This window comes from Lepidothrix coronata, unplaced genomic scaffold (assembly GCF_001604755.1).
Source record: "Lepidothrix coronata isolate B3197 unplaced genomic scaffold, Lepidothrix_coronata-1.0 Scaffold15, whole genome shotgun sequence".
NCBI classification, from domain to species: Eukaryota; Metazoa; Chordata; class Aves; order Passeriformes; family Pipridae; genus Lepidothrix; species Lepidothrix coronata.
Genome location: NW_016690195.1, coordinates 6862003 through 6885159, shown reverse-complemented (window position 1 = coordinate 6885159; position 23157 = coordinate 6862003). Strand labels below are relative to the sequence as shown.

General features: G+C 35.0%; 1 protein-coding gene across 4 annotated transcripts in view; it reads left to right on the top strand.

Moving 5' to 3' along the window:
- CSMD3 (CUB and Sushi multiple domains 3) overlaps positions 1-23157 on the top strand; it is a 618429-nt gene that overhangs the window by 486584 nt on the left and 108688 nt on the right. For all 4 annotated transcript variants that reach the window (XM_017806514.1, XM_017806517.1, XM_017806516.1 and 1 more), the window contains 7 exons: positions 6734-6847; positions 7289-7384; positions 8252-8455; positions 11677-11801; positions 18099-18195; positions 19111-19215; positions 21341-21459. In XM_017806514.1, the coding sequence (XP_017662003.1) occupies positions 6734-6847; positions 7289-7384; positions 8252-8455; positions 11677-11801; positions 18099-18195; positions 19111-19215; positions 21341-21459 (860 nt within the window). The remainder of the gene's footprint in view (positions 1-6733; positions 6848-7288; positions 7385-8251; positions 8456-11676; positions 11802-18098; positions 18196-19110; positions 19216-21340; positions 21460-23157) is intronic.

The window sequence follows — 23157 nt, the reverse complement described above, 5'->3', positions numbered from 1 at the left end:
CAGTCTCTGCAAAGTAGATATGAAACGGACTTCTCTCATTCTTCTTTTAGTTAGGATTATAGCATTAATCACTGATGGATCTGGGAGGCATTATCATAGATTTGTGTTGTGTTATATACCAGAAAAATACCTAATTAAAAAACACTACTAGTCACCAAAAACTGCTGTTAAGAAAGATTACACGTAGGACTGAAATAATACAGGAAAATGTCTGCACATCTATTCATTACAGTGTTTCTGTAGGATATTTTGAAACTAGTGTACTTTTACATCAAACAATATGTTGCCTAACTTATCAGTAGGCCTCTTTGTGCAACTTTTATTCATATTAAATTTCTAGTTCTCACTCTAGTCAATGATCTGGGTCCCTTAACTAACTCTCAGTCCATTAAATAGAAGATAATTATTGCCTATAGCCATCTATATTTTTTGTCAAACTGTCCTACTTCAGCTGTACTTTCACTTCAACCCCCTTTCCCTGGTTTAGAAATACAATGTCAATATATGAGAGGAAAGGTACATATTTCACGCATAACTTTGAGACTGACATTCTTTCAAAAATAAAAAAAAAATTACAAAAGTAAATCTTAAGCAAATTTCACAGGAACAGAGGCCTTTTTTCTCTTTAAATATGGTGTTATGATATAAATGGAAAACAAAGATACACTATAAAGAATTCAAAAGCTTGCCATCACACCACATTTATTAGAAAAAAATACAATCTTCATCATATAGGTAGTAATGTCACATTTTTTCCTTTTTAGTGTATATGCTTGTATCTTGGTTTTTAATTTATTTTTCTTCTGTACTCTTTGCTAGCTTTCACAAGTGCTCTCTTTTCCCTCTTTTGGCCATATTATTATTCTGTCTGTAGTTCAGTAGCTATAGAAAATGTATCTAAATATGTATTTATGTGTGTTATATGTATGTGTGTGTGTGTGTGTGTGTGTGTGTTCCTTTTACCTTTTGACAGCTTTAGTATCCTTTCATTTTCAGTTTTATAAGTTTTTCTCCTTATTTTTATATCTGATTAGTTTTTGTAACATTAATATATCAACTCCATTAATTTTCATTGCTCAGTCACTCAGCACTTCTCTATCCTTAGTCCTGTTAGTAAAAATACCCATTCTAATGGTTTACACATAAACCCAGCACTAGCCTTATTTTGACATCTAGTCTTCAGTGCACTCAAGAGAGTTATACTGCTAGAATTAATTTTTACTTCTTCCAAGTTCAGGAGCACTAGGCAACTGTTATATTCTGTTATTTGCTTTGAAATGAAATGAGATTTACCCAACAGAATACTATCAGCAGGGACTCTACTTTGTATTCATCAACAATTAATATTTTTCCTGTTACAGCATATGCTAAAAACTGTCAGCCATTACAGAGAAATCTAACAGATATCACTAAAGATTACTGTTACAGACACAGAGTAAACTGAATGTATTAACAGTAACTGGCAGACAACCAAATGTTTGAAAGTGTAACAGGAGAAACATTCAAAAAAATGACACCTCTGCTACTATTTTCATTTAGAAACTCAATTATGACAGTAATATTGCTAACTCAGACATACGCGGTGTTATGTCAAGCTGAAGTGTTCCACTGAACAGTACAAAATCAGATCAGATCTTCTGATTCTTTTATGTGAAATGGTCAAAATTTATTGACATTTCCTCACCAAAAGCAATATTCCCATGTAGGGATTCTGTAAGATCATCTCTTTAGGATGTCATCTTTCAGTATTTTCCTTCAAAAACCTTCTCAGGGATTACTGAAAAATTTCTCTTCAAAAAGCCCAACATATATTCAAATTATCTTGCAGTCTAACTGGTCATTTTTCTCAGGCAGAAGGGGGTGAATACCAGTTTATTTGGTGTCTACGTGAATATAATTTAATTTTAAAATATTGAGTCAATCCATCATTTGAATTGCTAGTTCAATACACCAGTGTATTGAAGTTCATCCTAAACACAAAATAAAACTTCATACATTTTTTCTTATCTGCTGCTTGTTACGAAGCTAAATACTTAAATACTCTGCAAGATGGCTGGTTAAGAGTGATTGTCATCATACTAGTGTAGTCAAATCTTAATGCAGGTGTCTGATTTTATGAAGAATTCGTGTCTGTCTTATGAGAATAGGCACAAGAGTTTCTCCTATCTGGTGATCATTTGATTAATGACGCCAATATGATCAGCCATAAAGACTTGCTGAGTCTTTCTCATTGAGAGAGAACGTCACACAGCAGTTTCCTGCTTCCTGTAGTTTTGCCTGAATCCTGCTTATTTAAAGCATAGATTTTCTCCATTGTTGTTTTTCATTTAGCTGACTGACCATGATCCACCACTTAAAACAGTGAATGGGGTCTCGAGGCTTGGGAGTTAAGATGCATGGGAAATTTTCTTCTTTCTTAGTGTGCATTTCTTCTTTCTTAGTGTGTACTTGTTATCACCATAGAGACCATTTCTCTAATGAGAGATTTTGCTTTCCCTGGTTTTTAAAGAAGGGCATAGCTTCTCAAAAATTTGGATTTTTTTCCCCTCTTTTTTTTCTCAAAAAAGAATTAAATATTGTCTTCTAATTCCTTTATAGGACTTCATAGAAAAAAAAAATCACAGCTAAATCATAAGCAAAGAGAGGGTATCATCAGTGGAGCTGATGGAGCTATCAGTAGAGGCAGATGTTGGGGTTTTTTTTACTGTGAAATAAAGTTTTCATGCTGTTGTGAACAAAACTCTCATTTGTAAAGGTTATTTATATTGATGACAGAAATTATGTTTGAAACTGTGAGAAGTTAGCTTCTGCAGAGTAACTTCAAATGCTGAGGAGGTCCTCTAGCTCTATAATTAGACCTATGTGTATATCACAACTGTTAGACACCTGAACACCTTCAATTTTTATTTACAGTTAGAAGAAACCTATTTTAGACATAGTAGAAAAGACTTATTAACATAAATGTAATTATAAATGCTGATTCAGCCTTGAAACAAATATCAGGAGCTTCACCAGGAGGGCTTGTACAAAATCCATATTTCAGTTTATGTAATAACAATGTTTAATCCTTGTTAGTTCTTCTGGTGTTATCTTAAAGGCAAGTGAATTACATCAGTAATGTACTTGATTTTACACTAGAGCTTTTGAGTTCAATAAATGATTAGGCATACAAAATATCCCTAAAAACAGGAACCTCAAGGTGAAGAATTATATTATGATCTAATTCTGTTGATATTCATGTAAATTATTCAAAGTATTTCTTTAGAAACAATATCTGGCCTAATATATAAAATAAATATATTTTACCCAGGTATATATTACTTGATCAGTACCAGTGTTAATGAGGATTATATTCTATCTGTAAAGATTTGAATTTTGAGTTGAGTTTAATTACTTACTGGGTCAGAAGTGAGACGAATTCAGGGACCTCTTTTGGAAGAATCTGACTATATAAGGCCCTGAAAAGATGAGAAGTCCAGGAAATACAGTTAATTTTCAGGGATCACCACTTTAAGATCATGAATGGTCTATCCCAATGATCAGGATATCAAGCAAACGTGGGAAAGGTAGCAAAAAAAGAAAAAAATCATAGGTGAACAAAAAGCAAAAAAGTGTTTAAGAGGTTGAAGCAAGGTCCCATGTCCTGGGAGAAATAAAAATGCTTAAAAATGTGGGGTTAGGAAAGCTGAAACCCATCTAGAGTTGAAACTGGAAAGAAACGTGAAAGGCTTCTACAGATATCTCAGCAACAAAAGGAAAAGTAGGGAAGATGGGGGTCTATTCTTGAATGGGATGGAGTCTCTGATGAAAAGGGATGCAGAGAAAAGTGAATTAATAGATGTCTTCCTAACTACAGTTTTTACCAGTAAAACAATCTTGAACCCTGAGTCCAGTAGAAAAGTTACAGAGAAAGAATGATCTGACGGAGGACTAGGTGAGGGATCACTTAAACAAACTGGAAAAACACAAACGCATGGGACATGATGGGATGCACGAGAGGACCTTTGAAAGGTCATGACAGCTGAGGAAGCTTTCTGAGGCTATAAGAAGACAAACATCATTCCTATCCTCAAGAACAGCAAGGAGAAGGATCAAGGGAACTCTAAGCCAGTTGGTCTCACCTCTGTACCTGGGAAAGTGATAGAGCAAATAGTCCTGGTCACCTTCTCCAAATATTGGAGATGGTCAAGATGATTGAAAGTAGTCACCAGGTTTAGGCTGGATATTAGAAAGAGGTTCTTCACCCAGAGGGTGGTTGGGTGCTGAAACAGGCTTCCAGGGAAGTGGTCACAGCACCAAACCTGACAGAGTTCAAGAGGTGCTTGAACAATACTCTTGGGCACATGGTGTGACTCTTGAGGATAGTCCTGTGCCAGGCCAGGAGTTGGACCCAATGATCCTTCCAACTCAGCATATTCTGTGATTCTGTAATGATCAGAATTTCTCTTCTTGTGATGTAATCTGAGCTAATCAGGTGTTGGTCACTACACATTACAGTATTCCACAGTTTAATTAATACAGTCAGTATCCTGGCACAGAAAGAGGAAGGAACAGAATCTAAATTCTGTCTCCCCTACTGGCTAGACTGTATTCCTGCTTGACTTGAAGCAGCAGCTTGATTCACTTAAACTTATATTGATCATAAAACTGTGGGCTCAAAAACCCTAACTTGAACTTTCGCCTGTTTCATATTAAACACATTCTGCCACTAGGTCCTATTTGTCAGTTCTTTTGGTGTCTCAGCCACACTAATCATCTCAAATTTCTTCTTTCATTACCTTAAGTCAATGAAAACTTTTGGTTACTTTCTCATATTTTTTTCTCTATTTTATCAAGAAATGCACAACTGATATTGAAAAAACAGTTACCACAGTTTTAAGTAACGTGTTAATTCACTTTCTTCAGTGTTATACTTTTAGATAGTAAAAGCTGCAAGGCAAAGCTGGAATCAAAAACAGTCTTGAAGTACTTATCAAACATAGCCTTTGAATTTGACTCACTATATGGTATAATTGCCATGTAAATATTTTATAATAATTCATTAAAATACAAATATAGCTTATCAATTCTATTTTTACAGTTTTCCCAGTATACAACCCTTGATAACAGTTGCATGTGCTTGTTATGTGTACCTCAGCACTTACCTGAATTTTCTGTACATAGTTTGAAACTTGATTCAAAATGGGAAACAACAATGGAAGTCTCAAGGAACTTTACTTGGTTCAATGGCAAAATGGAATTCATTGAGTATGAAAATAAGATTTGATACAAGTAAAAATCTGAGAGAAATGCTTGGCTGGATTAAAAATTTTGTTAGTCGTCTTTAGCAACACCAAGGAGAAGACTTGAATCCAGCTAAATATTATTTTGAAAACAAGCAGAGCTATTAAGAAATCAATTATTAATTATCTGGAGATTGGAGAAAAAATAAGGAATATAATTTGATATCTCACTTTCGATTCCTGTTAAAAATGCACAAAAATCTTCCAAAGTGTCTTGGAAACACTTTTGTTGGAACCTTTTACAAATGTAATGTCCAGTCTTTTTCTTAAAAAAGAGGTTTTCTTGGTTTTCTTTTAAGAATTGAAAAGAGTATGTAATAAGATGATGAGTTTGGAAATTGGAACTGCCTTTTTAAAAAAATTAGTGGAAAAAAAAACCAAAATGAAAAGACAGCAATTTGAAGGCAATGCAGTTTTAATATACTGTTTTTAAAGGTTTAAGGGTGTATAAATTGAAAGAATTGTAATTGATAGCTTCATCTTTTATAATTAAATATACCAGAGGAAGACATTGTAGAAGTTTTGGCAAACAAATATAATCTAGAAGCAAGGCATTGAAATATTTATCCCAAAATGTCTAACCTGGATAATGAACCAGAACTGATTCTTTCTCTTTATAGGTGTTCCTGTACCTAAACTATCTCACTACTTCCACCTTTAGACATGTATAGTCCTTAAAAAATTTTCCCCTCCATTGCCAGTGATGTAGATATAAATGTTTTTGAGGTACTGGGGTCAGAACTAACCCAAGCAATTCTTTTTCTTTTCACTGTTTACTTATATTGAAAGTGAAAACACCTGTGATGTGAATGTGCTGCACAAACCGTTGAACTTAAGTGCAAAAATAAGTCTTGAATCGAGTTGTTTTATTACTGTGACTTTAAAAATAGTATTATTTGTCATCCAATAGATATGTTCTGAAAAGTGTTTGTTACCTTGAATCAGTTACTCATTTATTTCACAAAGGTAAAAATGCATTGAATGTTAATATTCTTTCTAGGATAAGTAAAAATTACATAGGCTTATCAACAAAGTAATTAAAAATGCACAATATATAATAATATGCCTGGATTATAAAGAACATTGCACTGAGAATTTAGATGTGTTGGATGGGGGAGAGCACAGAATGTGAAGATATATTCAACAGGAGCAAAATCGTTTTGTTCCCTTATTATTAGAATCTTTTAACAATTATATGTACATGTATGGCTTGTGTACCTCCATTGTCTCTTTTATATATAGTTTTATAATTTTACTGCTGTAATGGTATGGAAAATAACTAATATTCAGCACAAGTACTGCTGATTTAATAATTTTTAAAACAATATATTAATGTATATTTTGGTCTCTTGTTTTTTTTTTTCCCTTTCTCAATCTGTTCCCTGTGTTTGGTTTTGGTTTTTTTCTTGGCTATTGGTGCCTCTTGCCTCTTTTCCTTTCTATTTGGTCAGTTGTTTTTGGCCAGTTTGTGTTTTTCCAGACGTCACTCCATGATGTGGTTGAAGTATATGATGGCCCAACTCTACAGTCATCTTTGTTATCCTCTCTCTCAGGATCTCATTCAGGTATCCTTTAATAGAACTGTCATTAAAGTGGGTTTTTGTTGTTTGTTTTTTTGTTTACTTGTTGGGTTTTTTAACCTAGAAAGATACGTATAAAAAAAAAAAAGAAAAATATGCTTGTTGTATTTCCTTAGATTCAACTTAAGCAAATGTATGAAATCCAGATGTTGAACTAAAAGCCTAAACACTATAATAAAATCAATTACAATTTTTTTTTTTTTAGATTTTTTTTCTTCTGATTAGCTATTTAGCTTTTATTGTGGATATTTGGGATTTGCTACTCTGTGCCTTTATGGCTTTTATCTAATGAGTAGTTTGAAATGGATATTAGATATTTTAAAGGGAAAGTAGTGGCTATTTATAGCAAAGAAGTTGACAGGTATTTTGAACTCATCTTTAGTAAAAAGTGGTTATAATAACTTTATATTTGCTTTGTTTGAGTAGGTGAATCCCTTCCACTGAGCTCAGGGAACCAGATAACAGTTAGATTTACTTCAGTTGGACCAATAACAGCTAAAGGATTTCATTTTGTTTATCAAGGTGAGGCAACCTAGAAAAATGTGTACATTTATTCTGTTCATCATCATTCATTTGTAAATCATCAGAGAGAAACAGACTGAGAATGCAGAGGAAAGCAATAGCCTATTAACAATATATCATTGTATAATCTACATATATTATATTCTAATATATTCTAAGTATTTTTATATTACAAAACATGTATTTCTACATGTTTTTTCTACTTAATAAGCATAAGAGTAGTTCCAAATTTAAGAAGGCACATACAAAGCTGCTGTCTCTGCTAATCTGATTGACAAATTTTAGATCCATCTGGGTGTTCAAACTGGTTTATCTCTCAATTTAAATGTGAATAGCTGTAAATATTATGACCTGTGGGCTAAAAGTGATCTTACTGTTATTAAGATACTTTTCTTGATTTATATTATTTGCCTTTTTATAGGTCAAATACAGAAATTGTTATATCTCAATACTTGCAACTCCATTCTTTCATTACGTTTAAATCCTGATCTGACACTCAGAATACACATTTAGAAATTCACATGTATAAATATAAATATCTATCTGACTCAAAATGTTATTTGGAAACCCTGTAATGTTTCTTGGTAATATTTCTTACCAGTGTCATTTTAGAAAGGTTTTGGTGTGGATATTATGCATTACTTCTAATCCTGGCAAGGATATCTGTGCTATGCTCTTCTAAATAGTAAATCAGACATCAAAAGTATGCAATCTCTATTGTGAAGATTCATTTGGGGATTATGAAAATGTTCTTAACTAGGAAATCATTGAATGTTTCTTCTAGTAGTTTTGAATTTTGTGGTTCAAAATCTGTATTCCTTCACCAAATCTAAAATTAAGAATCCACAATTGTTTGTATATTTGCAGCTGTTCCAAGAACAAGTGCAACACAGTGTAGCTCTGTGCCTGAACCAAGATTTGGAAAAAGGATTGGAAATGAATTTGCAGTTGGTTCATTGGTTCTTTTTGAGTGCAATCCAGGCTATATCCTCCATGGCTCAACAGCAATTAGATGTGATACGGTACCAAATGCACTGGCACAATGGAATGATTCACTCCCTACGTGTGTTGGTGAGTTCTTAAGGCTTTTTAATAGAACTAATTACAGCCTAAAGTGTAGACCATTTTTGTATGTATTTATTCGTTGACATCTGTACAGTATTCTTGTTTACTTTCATTCACTTTCTTCTTCATTCAAGGGCAAGTTTTATTCTCCTTTCAATTCTAACCTTGCTGTGACATTTCACAAGTTTCATGAACATACTCTGCTGCTATAAATTATATGATAGCTTCTCTTATATTAACATCACTGACAGTCCCTGGCTGTCCTTTAATCAAGACTCAGAAATATTAGTTGGTTTCCTGACTTGCAAGACTAAGATACTCTCACATTGCAGATCTCTAGCAAGACATTTCAATTTATTAGAAAGAAACTACTACACTAAAGATTTGGAAATAGTAACACTGATATTACATTACTTGCCAGGAAGAAGCATTTCAGGAAATATACTTTAACTGATTCTAGTTATACAAGATTAAAATCTCAAAATTAAATTCTTAAATTAATAAACATCCATTGACATTTATAAGCTGATTTACACCAAGTGGAAATCTAGTAATAGTAATGAAAATCCCTACAGTAAAGAGATAAAATTATAATTTCCAGAGGTTTATGTCAAGGGCAAATATGGCATATTTACATGTTAAGTTTTATTAGAGTTTGTATTGGTTTTTAATATGGAAAAAATCTGTTGTTTAAAAATTAATCAAATTTGGATATCATTTGCACAAACATTTTTGCAATGCCATCAAACTTTTCCACTTGTACTATGTGTTGCACTAATTAACTGCATGATACATTAATTTTGTGCAAATTGAATACATTGAAAACTATTAATTTTGAGGATGAAGACATCTGAAGAACTCTATTCTCAATCAAAACAGTAAATATATGTATGAGTTATAGTTACTTTAATTTTCTTGATAGACAACAAATTTTTTTATAAAAATTATTGTAACCCATTACAAAAAAGGCATTACTATGTTGACTCCAGCATTAAGAAGTACATAAACAGAGTTTTAGGTAATTAGATGAAAATAAAAAAAAATAAAATAAAGAACATATTTTTATTCAGTTGATTTTTAGTCTTCTGTGCTACTCAGCTGATGGTGCATGGTAGTCAGTGGTTTTCAGTAAAGTAAAAGATTTCCTACAAAATACTAAAATCTTGATAAAGATCAAGGTTAAGTATCAGTGAGGTAATATTTACAAAATATGACTAAACAGCTTTTATACACAAATATAATTTATTTAAACCGTTTCAGCCACAGCAAGAGAACCATAATTTCTATATCAATAAGAAGATGAAGTATATAGTTGTATTTAATTTATTCTCAGGGATTAAATTTTAATCAATAGAACTGAGCTATTTTTCCCCTTGAAATGTATTCCATTTGTTTTTTCAGATATAACAACTTGACAAAGTGTTGAAATAATTGTTTTGAACATTGATCACAATATATTACTGATATTTTAACACATGATTTAGTCTATGGAAGAGAAAGCTATCTGCCTCTAAGCACGTTGGACTAGGAAGGGTTACAGACCACCTTCTATATGAGAATCCCTATGCCAATAGAGGTAATAGAATCCATATGAGGTGAAAATTGCATTAAACTAAATCAGTTTAATAATTGAAGAGGTAGACATGACCATATTAAATTGCCTTAATTCTAGTGAATATTTCAATATTTCCTTACAGCTAATAAACATAAAATCATAGAATCATAGAATCATTAAACTCAGAAAAGACCTCCAAGATCGTTGAGTTTAACCTTTGCCAAACACCACCATGTCAACTAGATCAAAGCACTAAGTGCCACGTCTATTCATTTCTTGAACACTTCCTGAGATGATGACTCCATCACCTCGCTGGGTGGTCCGTTCCAATGCTTAGCCACCCCTTCCATGAAAAAATTCTTCTTGATGTTCAACCTAAACTTCCCCTGGCACAGCTTGAGGCCGTTTCCTCTCGTACTGTCACTTGTTGCCTGGGAGAAGCAGCCCCCCAACTTGCTACAACCTCTTTCCTGATAGTTTTAGAGAGGGATAAGTCTCCCCAAGACTCCTTTTCTTCAGACTAAACAACTTCGGATCTCTCAGCTCCTCCTCATAGGACCTGCTCTCTGGAGCCTTCACCAGCTTTGTTTTACCCTTCTCTGGACTTGCTCCAGCATCTCAATGTCTTTCTTGTAGCGAGTGGCACAGAACTGAACACAGGACTCGATCATTCTGTCCGTTCAATTTTTTAAACACTTTAAATGACACTAGCCTTTAATTTATCCGTATAGTTCCAAACAGATTCTATCAATTATATGCCACACAAAATGTGACTACAATATTTATTATTAAGATAAGTTGTATTCTTCCATTTTCTAAATTCTTGTATCTGCAGCTCCTGAAATCCCTTCAGAATTTAGTAGTGTTGCACAGAAGTGATACATTAGCTACTAATGGATTTGATAAACCATCTCATCAATCTTTTCCTTCAACTTCTAAAATACCAACAGAATATCTGTATGCAGATTAAGCTTTAATATCCTTTGTCCCTGTTAGAGCATCTAATGATCTAGACAAGATGCATTCAAGCTGAACAAGAGAAACCTCATGGTACTTAATGTGTCTGTCCTGTTTCATGCATAACACTTCCATTAATCCATGGACATGGATGTGATGAATGCAGTCTTGCAAGGATTTTGCAAATTCTTTAATGATGCAATAGATCCACAGTCTGTAATAGAATAACTCATACAAGCAGAGAACAGTCAAGAAGTCGAGACTGGTGTTATTAATTATTTAGACAACGAAGTAGCAAGACTAAGAAAGAACATTACCCTTTTTTGTGACACTTCTATCTTTTATACAAATACAATACAGAACTGTCCAAACTTCATTGTTAACCCCTAAAAAATGCCTTATTTTTTTTAAGACTACTAGGAGATAATGGAATGGATTTCACTTTGTTAAAGGTCAGATAAATAAGGGAGATATAAGTGTGATTCTGTCCGGTAGGAAACTGACTTAATTTTAATTTTTCCTTATTCTTTATTAGTCAAGAAGGTTTTTGAGATATAAAGTTTTATTTTCGTGAGGCAAATATAATTTTTTTAATGTAGCATCAATTTAAAAAGTTTTCAGCCGTGGTAGCTGAACGTTGTATAATCTTTTATAATAACTTTTCTCACTTCTGAAGCTTCATACTTCTTTTCTTGCCTTATGCATTTCCTTTCAGTGCCCTGTGGTGGTATTTTAACAAAGCGCAAAGGGACCATTTTGTCTCCTGGTTACCCTGAGCCTTATGACAACAATCTGAATTGTGTGTGGAAGATCACAGTACCAGAGGGAGCTGGGATTCAAGTGAGTATACTTGCTATTTGCTTGTTATCATCATAATTAGAACTGCTTTTCCTGATGCATGAGGATGAAAAGATTGTTTATTCACAAATTTTTCAATGTCTTTAACGATTCTTAAAATGGAATTTATTGCACATCTTTTTATTTACACAATGATTAAAAGTTAAAAGATTTTTAAAAATCTTAAAAGATGCACTTGTAACTTTTTACTTAGAAGACAGTAACCATAATTTTAAAATGTGTTATTTCAATAGATCAGTGACTTCTTGTAAGCCAAAGGAAATAAAGAGCCTTCCTATGAATTCTTTTTTGCTCTCCCAGAATTGATATATCTCCTTTAACAGAGTGAAATTAAGTAAGCTGCTTCCGTGCACAAGTTATATATGTTTTCCAAGAAACTCTGCTATTTACTCTATGTTTACGGAAGTTCATTGTGATCTAAAGATGTTTCAGTGTTTTTCAACATGAGATGGGAATTGATCCTTTAAAACAGTTTCAGAGTTCTCTTTACTTGAGTAGATTAAGAACTTCATTGAACACATAGTAGGAAAGTAGCCATTAAGCTAAGTCATGCATATCTCACTCTAAAGAGTTCATTAAAGAAACTGACAGAAATCTGCTTATTGGAAAGGCAGCTGAGTTTAATAAATTAGGACTTTTAAGAATTATCTGAACAAATTCCTAGCAAAATGCTATTCAAAAAACCTTAATAGCAAGATGCCTCTCCTCAGCTTAAAATATAACTATTGTAGTGTCTCAGTTCAGGCCAAGACAGAGGTAATTTTTTGCAGCAGCTGTGAGGGAGCAGAGCCTGATCTGTGTGGGCATGCCTAGGAGGTTTTTTGATACCACCTCACATCATTTCTGGGGGCAGGGGGAGGGACTCTCTGGCCACTGAGAAGAGGGGTGGAGCTTCTGGTCAAAAAAATGTAGTGGAGTAGGAAACTCGTTCGCCTTTGTTCATTGTCACAGAGGTCCCTGGTGAGCATTTTTGCATGTGAATCACTCTCTCTTTTGTATACTTTTGTTATTAATATTGTTGCTCTTACTGTTTGTTTTCTTATCTTATTGCTATTTCTGGTAAATTGTTCTTATCTCAACTCATGATCTCCACCTTTTGTGTCTCTTCTACGAGGGGGTGGAGTGGAGCAGCTTGTGGTCTTTTAGTGGGAGTATTAAATTGGGGAATATCGTTCCTAAACCACAGCTTGTAGCTAACAAATAAAGAACTCAGTTGCTGGAGGTAAAGATTTAATAATGAAAATCAGGAAAACCACTGTTGATAGTTTATTAAAGATTTTTAATAAATTACATCACAGAGCTTTTAAACTATTCTGCTGTGTCAGGAAAAGTTTCAAAAATAATATGAGTTTATACTTTGCTTCTTCATAAGCATTCAGAACAATCTGTATATTTTTGTTTTAAATAACTAAAAAAAGCTTTAAAAAACATTAAAAAATATAAAACTATGGAAGAAAACATAAATCATCACAAATACAACCTAAGTCTATACATGATAATATTTAAAAGTTTAAGTTTCCAAGCTACCAATATCCATTAGCAATCATAACCTAAATCGGTTTTGAGATTGATTTTGAGGAATACTAATTGATTTAAGCAGTTGACTAGATTAGCAGACAGTTAGGATAATTTGTTTTGTGCATTTCTTATACTGGGAGGATAGCTTAGAGGATTTAAATTAGGCATTAATTCAGCATCGTGCCTATGTCCATCAGTGTTGTTTTTTAGAAGTCCTTATCTCTTATCACAGACTGCACTAGGTGATTAAATTACTAACTTTTATTTTAAGTAAGGTGTTTAATCTTCATGATATTCTTTTGCTCCAGAGTCATAATTAAAAAATATACATTTATTGTTTCCATTTGTTCTAGTTCTCCTGAGTTTTTTTGACGAGTTAGCAAATACCTTCCTTCATTTCGATTATCAGTTACAGAAGAAGTAATTCTTTTATACTTGTGTAAAAGTAGTGACAGCAGGGCAGTTTCTTGGCCGTACCCGTATTATTGTAATTAGATCTGTAAAATGTTTAACATTGTTACTGAAGCAGGGCTGTCCTGAAGTGTGATATTCGTGCTTGATCCTTCCAATAGTGTCTGACTGTCAGAAAGAAAATGTCAGAAAGATAATGAACCTGATATAATAAACTGAATACAGCTGATACAGGGTCAGTAAGACTGAGTATACATCAGAAGCCATCATACCATTTTTGCTATGTTATTTTTCACAACTGAGCTTTGCTTTCTATCTACTAATAACATAAAAAATGGCAACAGAATTGTTTTGGGTTTGGTTTTTTTTACTGCATGGGAAAGAAAAAAAATGGATATAGATATATAAAAATGTAATTATTACTGTCAAAATCAGTTACTTGTGACCACATTTGAAAACTTGGGTGACTGATTTCTTCCAACCTGAGAATGCATGGAAGTGCAGATATTCAAGATACTGTGATAGATAACGCTTTTTTGTTATGTAAATGTGTAAAATATCTGGACATTTTTCCTGACTGATATTATTTCCTCAAAGTAACAAAGGCACTTTCTCATCTATAAAGGAGATAAAATAATATATCCCTAACACATATTCTTCTGTGAAATTTGGATATGGAATTTTAGACTACTTAGGTGGAACAGCTCTCTGTGCGTATGATTACTTTGTTGAATTTACTGAAATATTGTGATCAGATGTAAATGCTGAGCTGTCCCATATCAAATAAAAAAGCAGACATTTAAAAGCATATTTAGGTAAATATAAAGTGTGCACCAAAAGCTTCCCCTTGGGCACATACTTAAATACCTTATATCAGGAAATTAATTCAACCGTAGTTCCTTCTAAGGTTAGGAAAGAAAGTCACTTTGAGTAGATAATTAAAAAAACTAATACAGACTGACTGCAATCACTGTCTGAAGGGATGTCTGCCTATTTATTGACTGCATGTTAGGGCAACTGATAGTTAGGGCAACTAGCTTCAGTTTCACTAAAACAGATGTTTTGAATTAGGTGTTTTATGATGAATATAAAAACTATAGTTAGCATCAATTTGCCCCTGAAAACATATTCCTAAATGCCAGATAATTTGAAATTTGTTCTGAAGGTTTCCTATGTGTCTGTGATCCCCATTCTGTACCTCCTCAGAAATATTCTGACAGGGACAACACCTCTAAGTTTCATTCTAAATCCCTTGTGAACCAAACAGACAAGTATCAAAATTTTCTGGGAGACCAGACCCAGTGGGCATCCTGCATGTATCTGAAACATGTCAACAGTTAGGGCCTATTGTGAGAAAAATCTCTTCTTTCAATTTATAAAACGGCAAAAAAAGGAAAACACTTGCAGGACAAGGAAACTTGCAGCAAGAAATCCTTTATTGCAGCGCTGGGTGCAGTCCCAAGCCACACGCATGGAAAAAGCACACGAAAATCGGAAAATGTGCTCCCTTTGTACTCTTGGCCACCTAAGATGTTGAATATTCAACAGGTATCAGGTATTTTACCTTAAAAGGTAATTTTTCGAACTTGAGAGGGGGTGTCACCCTCCCATTGATTGATGACTGTACCCTCCTGTGCTGCACAGGGGAGTCCTTTTGCACACAAAGACCTGCCATGCGGCCAGAGTAAATTTTCCATTTTTATATATTGTATCCTACCTTGACCGCGAAATTCCCTCGGTGTCAAGCCCTGACGGGGCCTTTTTCACCTTACAGTCTTCACGAGGCGCCTAAAATTCCTGAAATTAAATGAGAGATAAGAAAAAAATCCCAGCACTGCCTCCTTTCCACTTAAATCAATTTACTTATAATAAAAACCAGATTATTTTATTTCTCATACTTTCCAATGCTTCACTTTAGAAAAAAAGAAAAAAATCCTTTGCCTGTAGTACATGACCAATTTCTACAAAAAAGAACAGTATTTAAGGCCCCTATCCAAGAAATAGGTAGCCAAATTAAACATTCCTTTTATGTAGAAGACCCAAGTCATATATTTCACATAAAAAAAAAACTTCATTACTTAGTTTTACTGGAACTGCTACTTATTTCTTCCACCGAAGCTATTCCATTTTGAGAAAAAAAAAAAAAGGAAGAATAATTGAGGCAGAAGAAATATAATTTCTAACTTAATGATGAAGGTACTAATTTCTGAGAGTGGCTGAGGTTTCATCGTGCTTTTGTCACTCTTTAAAAGCTTTTCAGTTAACAGTTTCACTAAAAAAATAAAAAAACACCAGACTCTTTCCCCTCCAGAAGAGGAACCTAGTATTTCTCTACTTTGTGAGGTGTAATTTTACTATATGAGAACAAATATATCCTCCTTCTTGAAGTCTTACCACTTTGCATGTCCTTATGAGAGGAAGCATGTTGACACCTTGTCATGTGAAAAGGAGCAGAAATGAAGGATTTTCTGTCCTACCTGTATTAATATATTTTTTTGTCTATTAGTGTCCCGCTCCTGGGAGTTCAAAACCTTTAAAGTCTGAAAACAGTCAGTCAGCATCTCTTTAGGGGGAGACCCTTCGTTTGACAGATTCACTGCGATGGACGGGACTTTTGATACCCTATTTCTGGGGACTGCACTTGAAAGCAATGGAGAACCTTCTCAGCAAGTTTCTCCTATGAGTTATTCTGCTGTCGATGAGCCTGCCAGCACCGAAAAAAAAAACCACAAAACCAAAAAATGGACTAACTCTTAGCAGCTCATGAAATAACTTTTATTGATACAAATCTGTGACAACTTATAGGGTTCACGAGATCAGTGATAACATTTAACTGCAAAATTCCACTTAACTAATAAAACCTCAAACCAGAAGCGTGCTCTCCAAAAACAACACAACTCCCTAAGAAGCAGTAGATCACTAAAACACCTCAATATAAAACTCAAGCAACCCACCTCCATGACAGACCAATTTACAAAGACTAGTAAAAAATCTAAACACACTCACTAACACAAAGCAAAAAGGAAAGAATATTGCCGCTTCTCACTAGCACACACTTTAACTCACTAAGACCAAGAAATACACACTTTAAGGCAAACCACGTACAATGAGTCAGAATACATGATCTAAGGCAATAAAGCACGGTAGTCTATAAGGTATAGGGCAAAGTAAAATTGGTAAGGCAGTAAAATTAGTATCTATAAGGTAAAGGTCAAATATTGAAGTAAAGATAAAGGGGAAAGCAAAAAAAGCAAAATACAGTTAGTCTGTAAGGTAAAGATAAAATACATATAAGGCAAGGTATAAGGAAATAAAGTACAATTAGTAAAAAAGCAAATTACAATTAGTCTATAAGGAAGCAAAGTACAATTAGTAAAGGTGAAAGCAAAGTAAAATATAAAACCGATTGCTCACCCCGCAGCATCCTGAGAAAGGTAGCTCCTCAGTTACCCTCTCAGAAATGATGGAAATTCTCCCCTATTTTTGCTCATGTCTGATCTCTTTTTATACTTGTTTTTCTTAGGCAGTTTGAGTGACTATAGTCAATAAACTAAGTTTTGGGGTTATAGACAGATGATATAGGCTTCCTGAGTTCCTGTCAGGTAGGATGTTTGTGAAGAAAGGCCATGCAATCTCCATACCATTCCATCCTTTATTGATCCTATCAATCTGTTGCTAGGAAGTCTCACCCAGGTGCTAGGGTCTTTCCGGAGGCCATCAGGAGTCTCTTTGTCCTTTTTAGTGTAGCCTTATCACCTTACAGTGGGTTTCTCAGAATATCCCTTCCAGGTGCTGAGGTCTTTCCGATAAGCAATGAGGACTGTCACTGTGGCCTTAAATTGGTCTATCACTTTACAAACCTCTGGAAGAAATGAAGTGACTATTCTGCCTTTTGTTTGTAGCATTCTAGTGACTGCTCCTCCTCAGGGGATGAGTCAGTGATGAAGGTAACCAAACAGCAGGTTGCTCTTACCTGGAGCAGATGAAGAAGCATGCATCAGGATAGGACTAGTTTAGTCGTGGATAAACTACAGAGAAACAAAAAGTGCAGGAATTGAAGATATCATGTTTTGTCTTCTCCTCAATGTCCTCCGAACAAGGAAATCATATTCTAAACCCATGTGATTTTCACAGTTGTCTGACACTTGTCACATGATTTACAGTTTGAATTGGCAATCAAATTAAAAAAAGCTGTCTTTTTATTCACTTAATGGTGATTTTCCATTCTCCTTGACAAGGAGAGCAAGACAATTTTTCATGACTGAGAGCAACAGAGGCTACAATTTAGAGTCTTCAAGCTTGAATGCAGAGAGGAAGTTTGTGTTCTTTACCTCACATTTTTCTTCATAGGTGCAAGTGGTGAGTTTTGCCACAGAACACAACTGGGATTCCTTAGACTTCTACGATGGTGCTGACAACAATGCTCCAAGGCTTGGAAGTTATTCAGGTGACTGAGAAGATTTTACAATAAGTGGTTCACAGATTCAACTCTTTATTGTAAACACACAGCTCTTTCTGGTTCTTGTGTGTGTGTGTAAGTGTGCACAAGCACAATGTGTGTGTTTGCTTCTCCTGTAATTCACTATAGGTAATATTTCTCTTTTAATCAGTCATCACTTAGCAGACTTTCATAAAGCTATATATTTGAAAATGTTAGAAAGGAAATAACATTCAGAGACTCCCACACTAGATCTCTATTAATCCTATTTTCTTCCCAGTCATATAGTAGGGTCCAGAAACACAAACCTCAAAAATAGGTTTCTCTTGAAATTTGACATGACAAAAGGATGCATTGTTTATCCTTATTTTAGATAAAGGAGACAGTTCTGTTTGCCTTACTTTTTCTTGTTTTCTTTTGTTTTTCTTCATTGTACTTCATACAGGTATATGGTATGAGATCAGAGATGATAATATTTTCTTGTACTGAAACATAATAAATATTCACATTTCTAAGAACAGTCCTACAACATATTTTCAGAGCTGCTTGATATATATGACTGTTATGTTTAAAATTATTCCTGTTACAGGATTTGCTCTTACTTTTAAGAAAACCCTAGTGAATATTTCTCCTTTCATGGATAAAAGCATGTAATATAAATTTATAGTAGACTTTGCTTGTCTACAGTTCATGTCTCTGATATTGTGGTGCGCTGAAAATGTAATAAAAGTTTTATGTGGATAGGTGTTTGATAGCATCCATGATGACAAAATGTCGTGGAATTGGTTATGTGACCTATCTCTCTCCCTTCCATCCTCTTTTCCCCACTTTTCCTCTCCTTCACTCTATACACATACATACACTTATGTATGTATTTATTTCAGTTTCTGTGCATTTCAATAATGTTTTGAATTATCTTTTCAGGAACAACCATACCTCCACTTCTAAACAGTACATCAAATAATCTGTACCTAAATTTTCAATCTGATATCAGTGTTTCAGCTGCTGGATTTCACCTTGAGTATACAGGTAATTCAGAAATATTCAATTAATAAAGAGTGCTTGCTGGTTGTATCTAAACTATATGAAATAGGAATATTTAGGACTGTTGCACAAAATGAGCTTTCTTTCTGAACGACTTTGTCTCAGCTGACTGACAGGAATTCTGGCAATCACTAATAGTTTGTTGCAGATTTGCGGGTTTGGTTTTTTTTTTTTTTCCTTCCTAGCTGTGCAGTTCCCTCTGCTTATATTGGTTCTGGTGTCTGATCTGCATAATTGTGTCATGATTATTTCTTGTCAGTTTTACTGTATGCAAATCCCATGCTCTGGTTGTCTGATTAGCCAGCTGGAGAACACAGCCTTGCAAAATTGCTGCCTGATCACTTGTCTATAACTAAACATTAATTATAGGTAGAATTATCCTGCCATTTCCTTGAAATGCAGGTACTCTCTCAGCTACTTACAGCTTCGGGTGGGGAAAAAAAGTAGGAAGTTATGAAAATGAAATAAAATAAGACCAAATCTAGTAAAAGTGAAAATGCACCTTTGTATTCCTATATGTCCAAATAATGTGTGTAGTGTACTATCTGTGTACAATTTTCACCTCTAAAAAAAGAAAAAAATTCACAGTATACTATTTATAGTATTGGTCCATGCTGAGAACAATAGCCAAACATGCATGTATGGATTTATGAAGAGGTGTATGTGTATGAATCTGTACAAAAATAATGTTTTCTGTGTGAATGTTTAAACCCAAAGTATACGTTGAAAATTTCTGATTCAGGAAATAATATTGATGTCCCTCAGTAGATACCAAATTAACCAGTAGCTCAATGAAATATGCTATTCTACAAGATAAATGAAAAGTAACTTTTCATAGAATCACACAGAATCACAGAATCAACCAGGTTGGAAAAGACCTCTGAGATCATTGCGACCAACCATTGACCTAACACCACCTTGTCTACTACGTACCGCATCCAGTCTCTTCTTAAATACCTCCAGGGACTGTGAATCCACTACCTCCATGGGCAGCCCATTCCAATGCCAAATGACTCTCTCTGTAAAACATTCTTCCTAATGACTAAACCTCCCTGACACAGCTTAAGACTGTGCCCTCTTGTCCTACTGCTGGTTACCTGGGAGAAGAGACCAACGCTCACCTGGCTACAACCTCCCCTCAGGTAGTTGAAGAGAGTGATGAGGTCTCCCCTGAGCCTCCTCTTCTCCAGGCTAAACAGCCCCAGCTCCCTCAGCTGCTCCTTGTAGGACCTGTGCTCCAGTCCCTTCACCAGCCTCGTTGGCCTTCTTTGAACCTGCTCCAGCACCTCAATGTCCTTCCTAAATTTAGGGGCCCAGAACTGGACACAGCACTCCAGGTGTGGCCTCACCAGTGCCAAGTACAGAGGCAGAATCATTGCCCTGGTCCTGCTGGCCACACTGTTCCTGATACAGGCCAGGATGCCACTGGCCTTCTTGGACATCCGGGCACACTGCTGACTCGTGTTCAGCTTCCTGTCAATCCAAACTCCCAGGTCCCTTTCTGCCTGGCTGCTTTCCAGTCACTCTGTCCCCAGCCTGTAGCGCTGCATGGGGTTGTTGTGGCCAAAGTTCAGGACCTGGCACTTGGCCTTGTTGAACCTCATCCCATTGGAATCAGCCCAACTCTCCAGCCTGTCCAGTCCCTCTGCAGAGCCCTCCTGCCTTCCAGCAGATCAACACTCCCCCGCAAACTTGGTATCATCTGCAAATTTGCTGATGGTGGACTCAATCCCCTCATTCAGATCATCAGTAAAGATATTAAACAGGATTAGGCCCAACACTGATCCCTGGGGGACACTGGTAGTGACCGGCTGCCAGCTGGATGCTGCACCGTTCACCACCGCTCTCTGGGCCCCGCCCTCCAGCTGAGAGTGCCCCTGTCCAAGCCATGGGCTACCAGCTTTCCAGGAGCACCTTTTTTTCTCCTTATATACCAGTTTTTCCAAAATAATATGCCACTTGCTAGTCCACAGACAACTGCCAGGACCCAAGAGCTCCCTAAAACTTATCAATACAGTGTGCTTATATACAGTGTACAGTGAAGTTCTATGTGAATCTAAACCCACATTTTATGTTCCTTAGCACGTTTAAACTTCTCTGCTTTTCTCAGCTATAGGTTTGGATTCTTGTCCTGAACCACAGACCCCAAGCAATGGAATCAAAATTGGAGACAGATACATGGTTGGAGATGTGGTGTCTTTCCAGTGTGATCAGGGTTATTCTCTTCAGGTAAGACAAGTTTCCAATTTCAAATTTCTTTTAATTGTTTAACGTGGTTATGTTTACATCTGTCAGTATAAAACGGACAATGAACCCTTTGTGAATTTTAAACCCATGATGAGTTTGCAGGACTGGTAGGCTTTTCTGCTAGATATTAAATTAGCAGCTATCCAAATATACACATAGAAGCTCCATCAGAAATGTATGGCTTTGTGCTTCCTCTGCATTAGTGATTATAAGTTATCATCTATTGTTGATGGCATCTTTGGTACTCATAGCTGAAGCATGAAGTGTTGGCAAAATAAGTTTAATCACTTTATGAACAATTAACAATAGTTGTCTATGCACAGGACAGAAAAGAAAGAAAGTAAGGAGTGGGAATAAGAACAAAGGCGAAAAATTGTTTTTCTTAGTGAATCAGATAGTGTCAGTTATTTTTTTTCAGTAATATCTTGAGGATTTTTATCCAAAAAATTTATCAAATGGGGATGTATTTTTGCCAAGCAAATTTGCTATGTCCTTGCATTAGCAAAAGTTATAACTGGGGCAATGTAGTGATTGTAAATCATCAATAGGAATATGTCTGCCTATAGGAAACACCTGGAAAATATTTTCTAAAATTTGTACAGTTACACTGTAGAATCAGATCCAAAACTGAGTATTGTTTTCTCTTGACACACTCCCCCCAAAAAAACTTGCGTGACTCTGCAGCTTCTACAGTTTCCCATTCCTCTAACTCTTTGAGAGCCAAAAAGAGAGAAAATAATCACATTACCTATGCATAGTAAAAAGAACAATTTTTAACAGGGGGAAAATAATTTGTATATAACAGCACATGATTAACCACTAATGGAGTTATTGGTGCCTTTGAAGCAAAACAGCAAAAGGGAAAGTTAACTTCCTGACTTTCTTCATGAATATCAGTCTCATCTGTAACATGTTGATGAGTGTCAGACAACTAAATAAGGTTTTAAAAATGCTAATCATTTCAAATATGTCTTTTACATAATTCTCTGAAGACCTAAATACTAAGTTCATGTGTACTGCATCAAAAATAGGAATTGAATTATAGTTTTTGACAAAAAAACCCAAAAAAACCAACCTGCAGTTTATGTATAGTGATAGAAGCTAAATACACTTGTCTGCTTCCAGATTTCAGCTGCCACTTGGATTTGCAACCTGTGTCACAGTTTCCACTTCAAGATAGAAATCCTAGTCATCCCTGTAGATTTCTAGCATTCCAAGAATAACTGAAATAAATGTTCTGTGATTGCAGCTCTGATAATGACTATTGAAATTTATTTCTTATGTTGCCTGATTTTAACTGGTCATTCTTGGGAAGAACCTGATGGATTTTTTTTATTCTCTGCTTTAATTCCACACTTAAATACAAGTTTGTGAGCAGATAAGCCACAGTAAATGGGCGAAATAAAGAAAATAGACTGTGCAAACACCCATGTAAAGCTTCTTCCCTACATATTGTTTTTCTGGTTTGTACAGTGTGACTATATGGTGTTGCAAGATATCCCGAGGACAGTTTTCTCTTAAGATTTTCTATTTTTTTTGCTGTCACTGGAAGACAGTTACAATTATATGAGTCTGATGAACAATGCAGATGGTGTCCCTATTACAAATTTAAGATGTAAAGTCAGCGGTGTATAATTTATATAGTTTGTGTCTTTTATCATGTTCAACAAATAAAGCAAA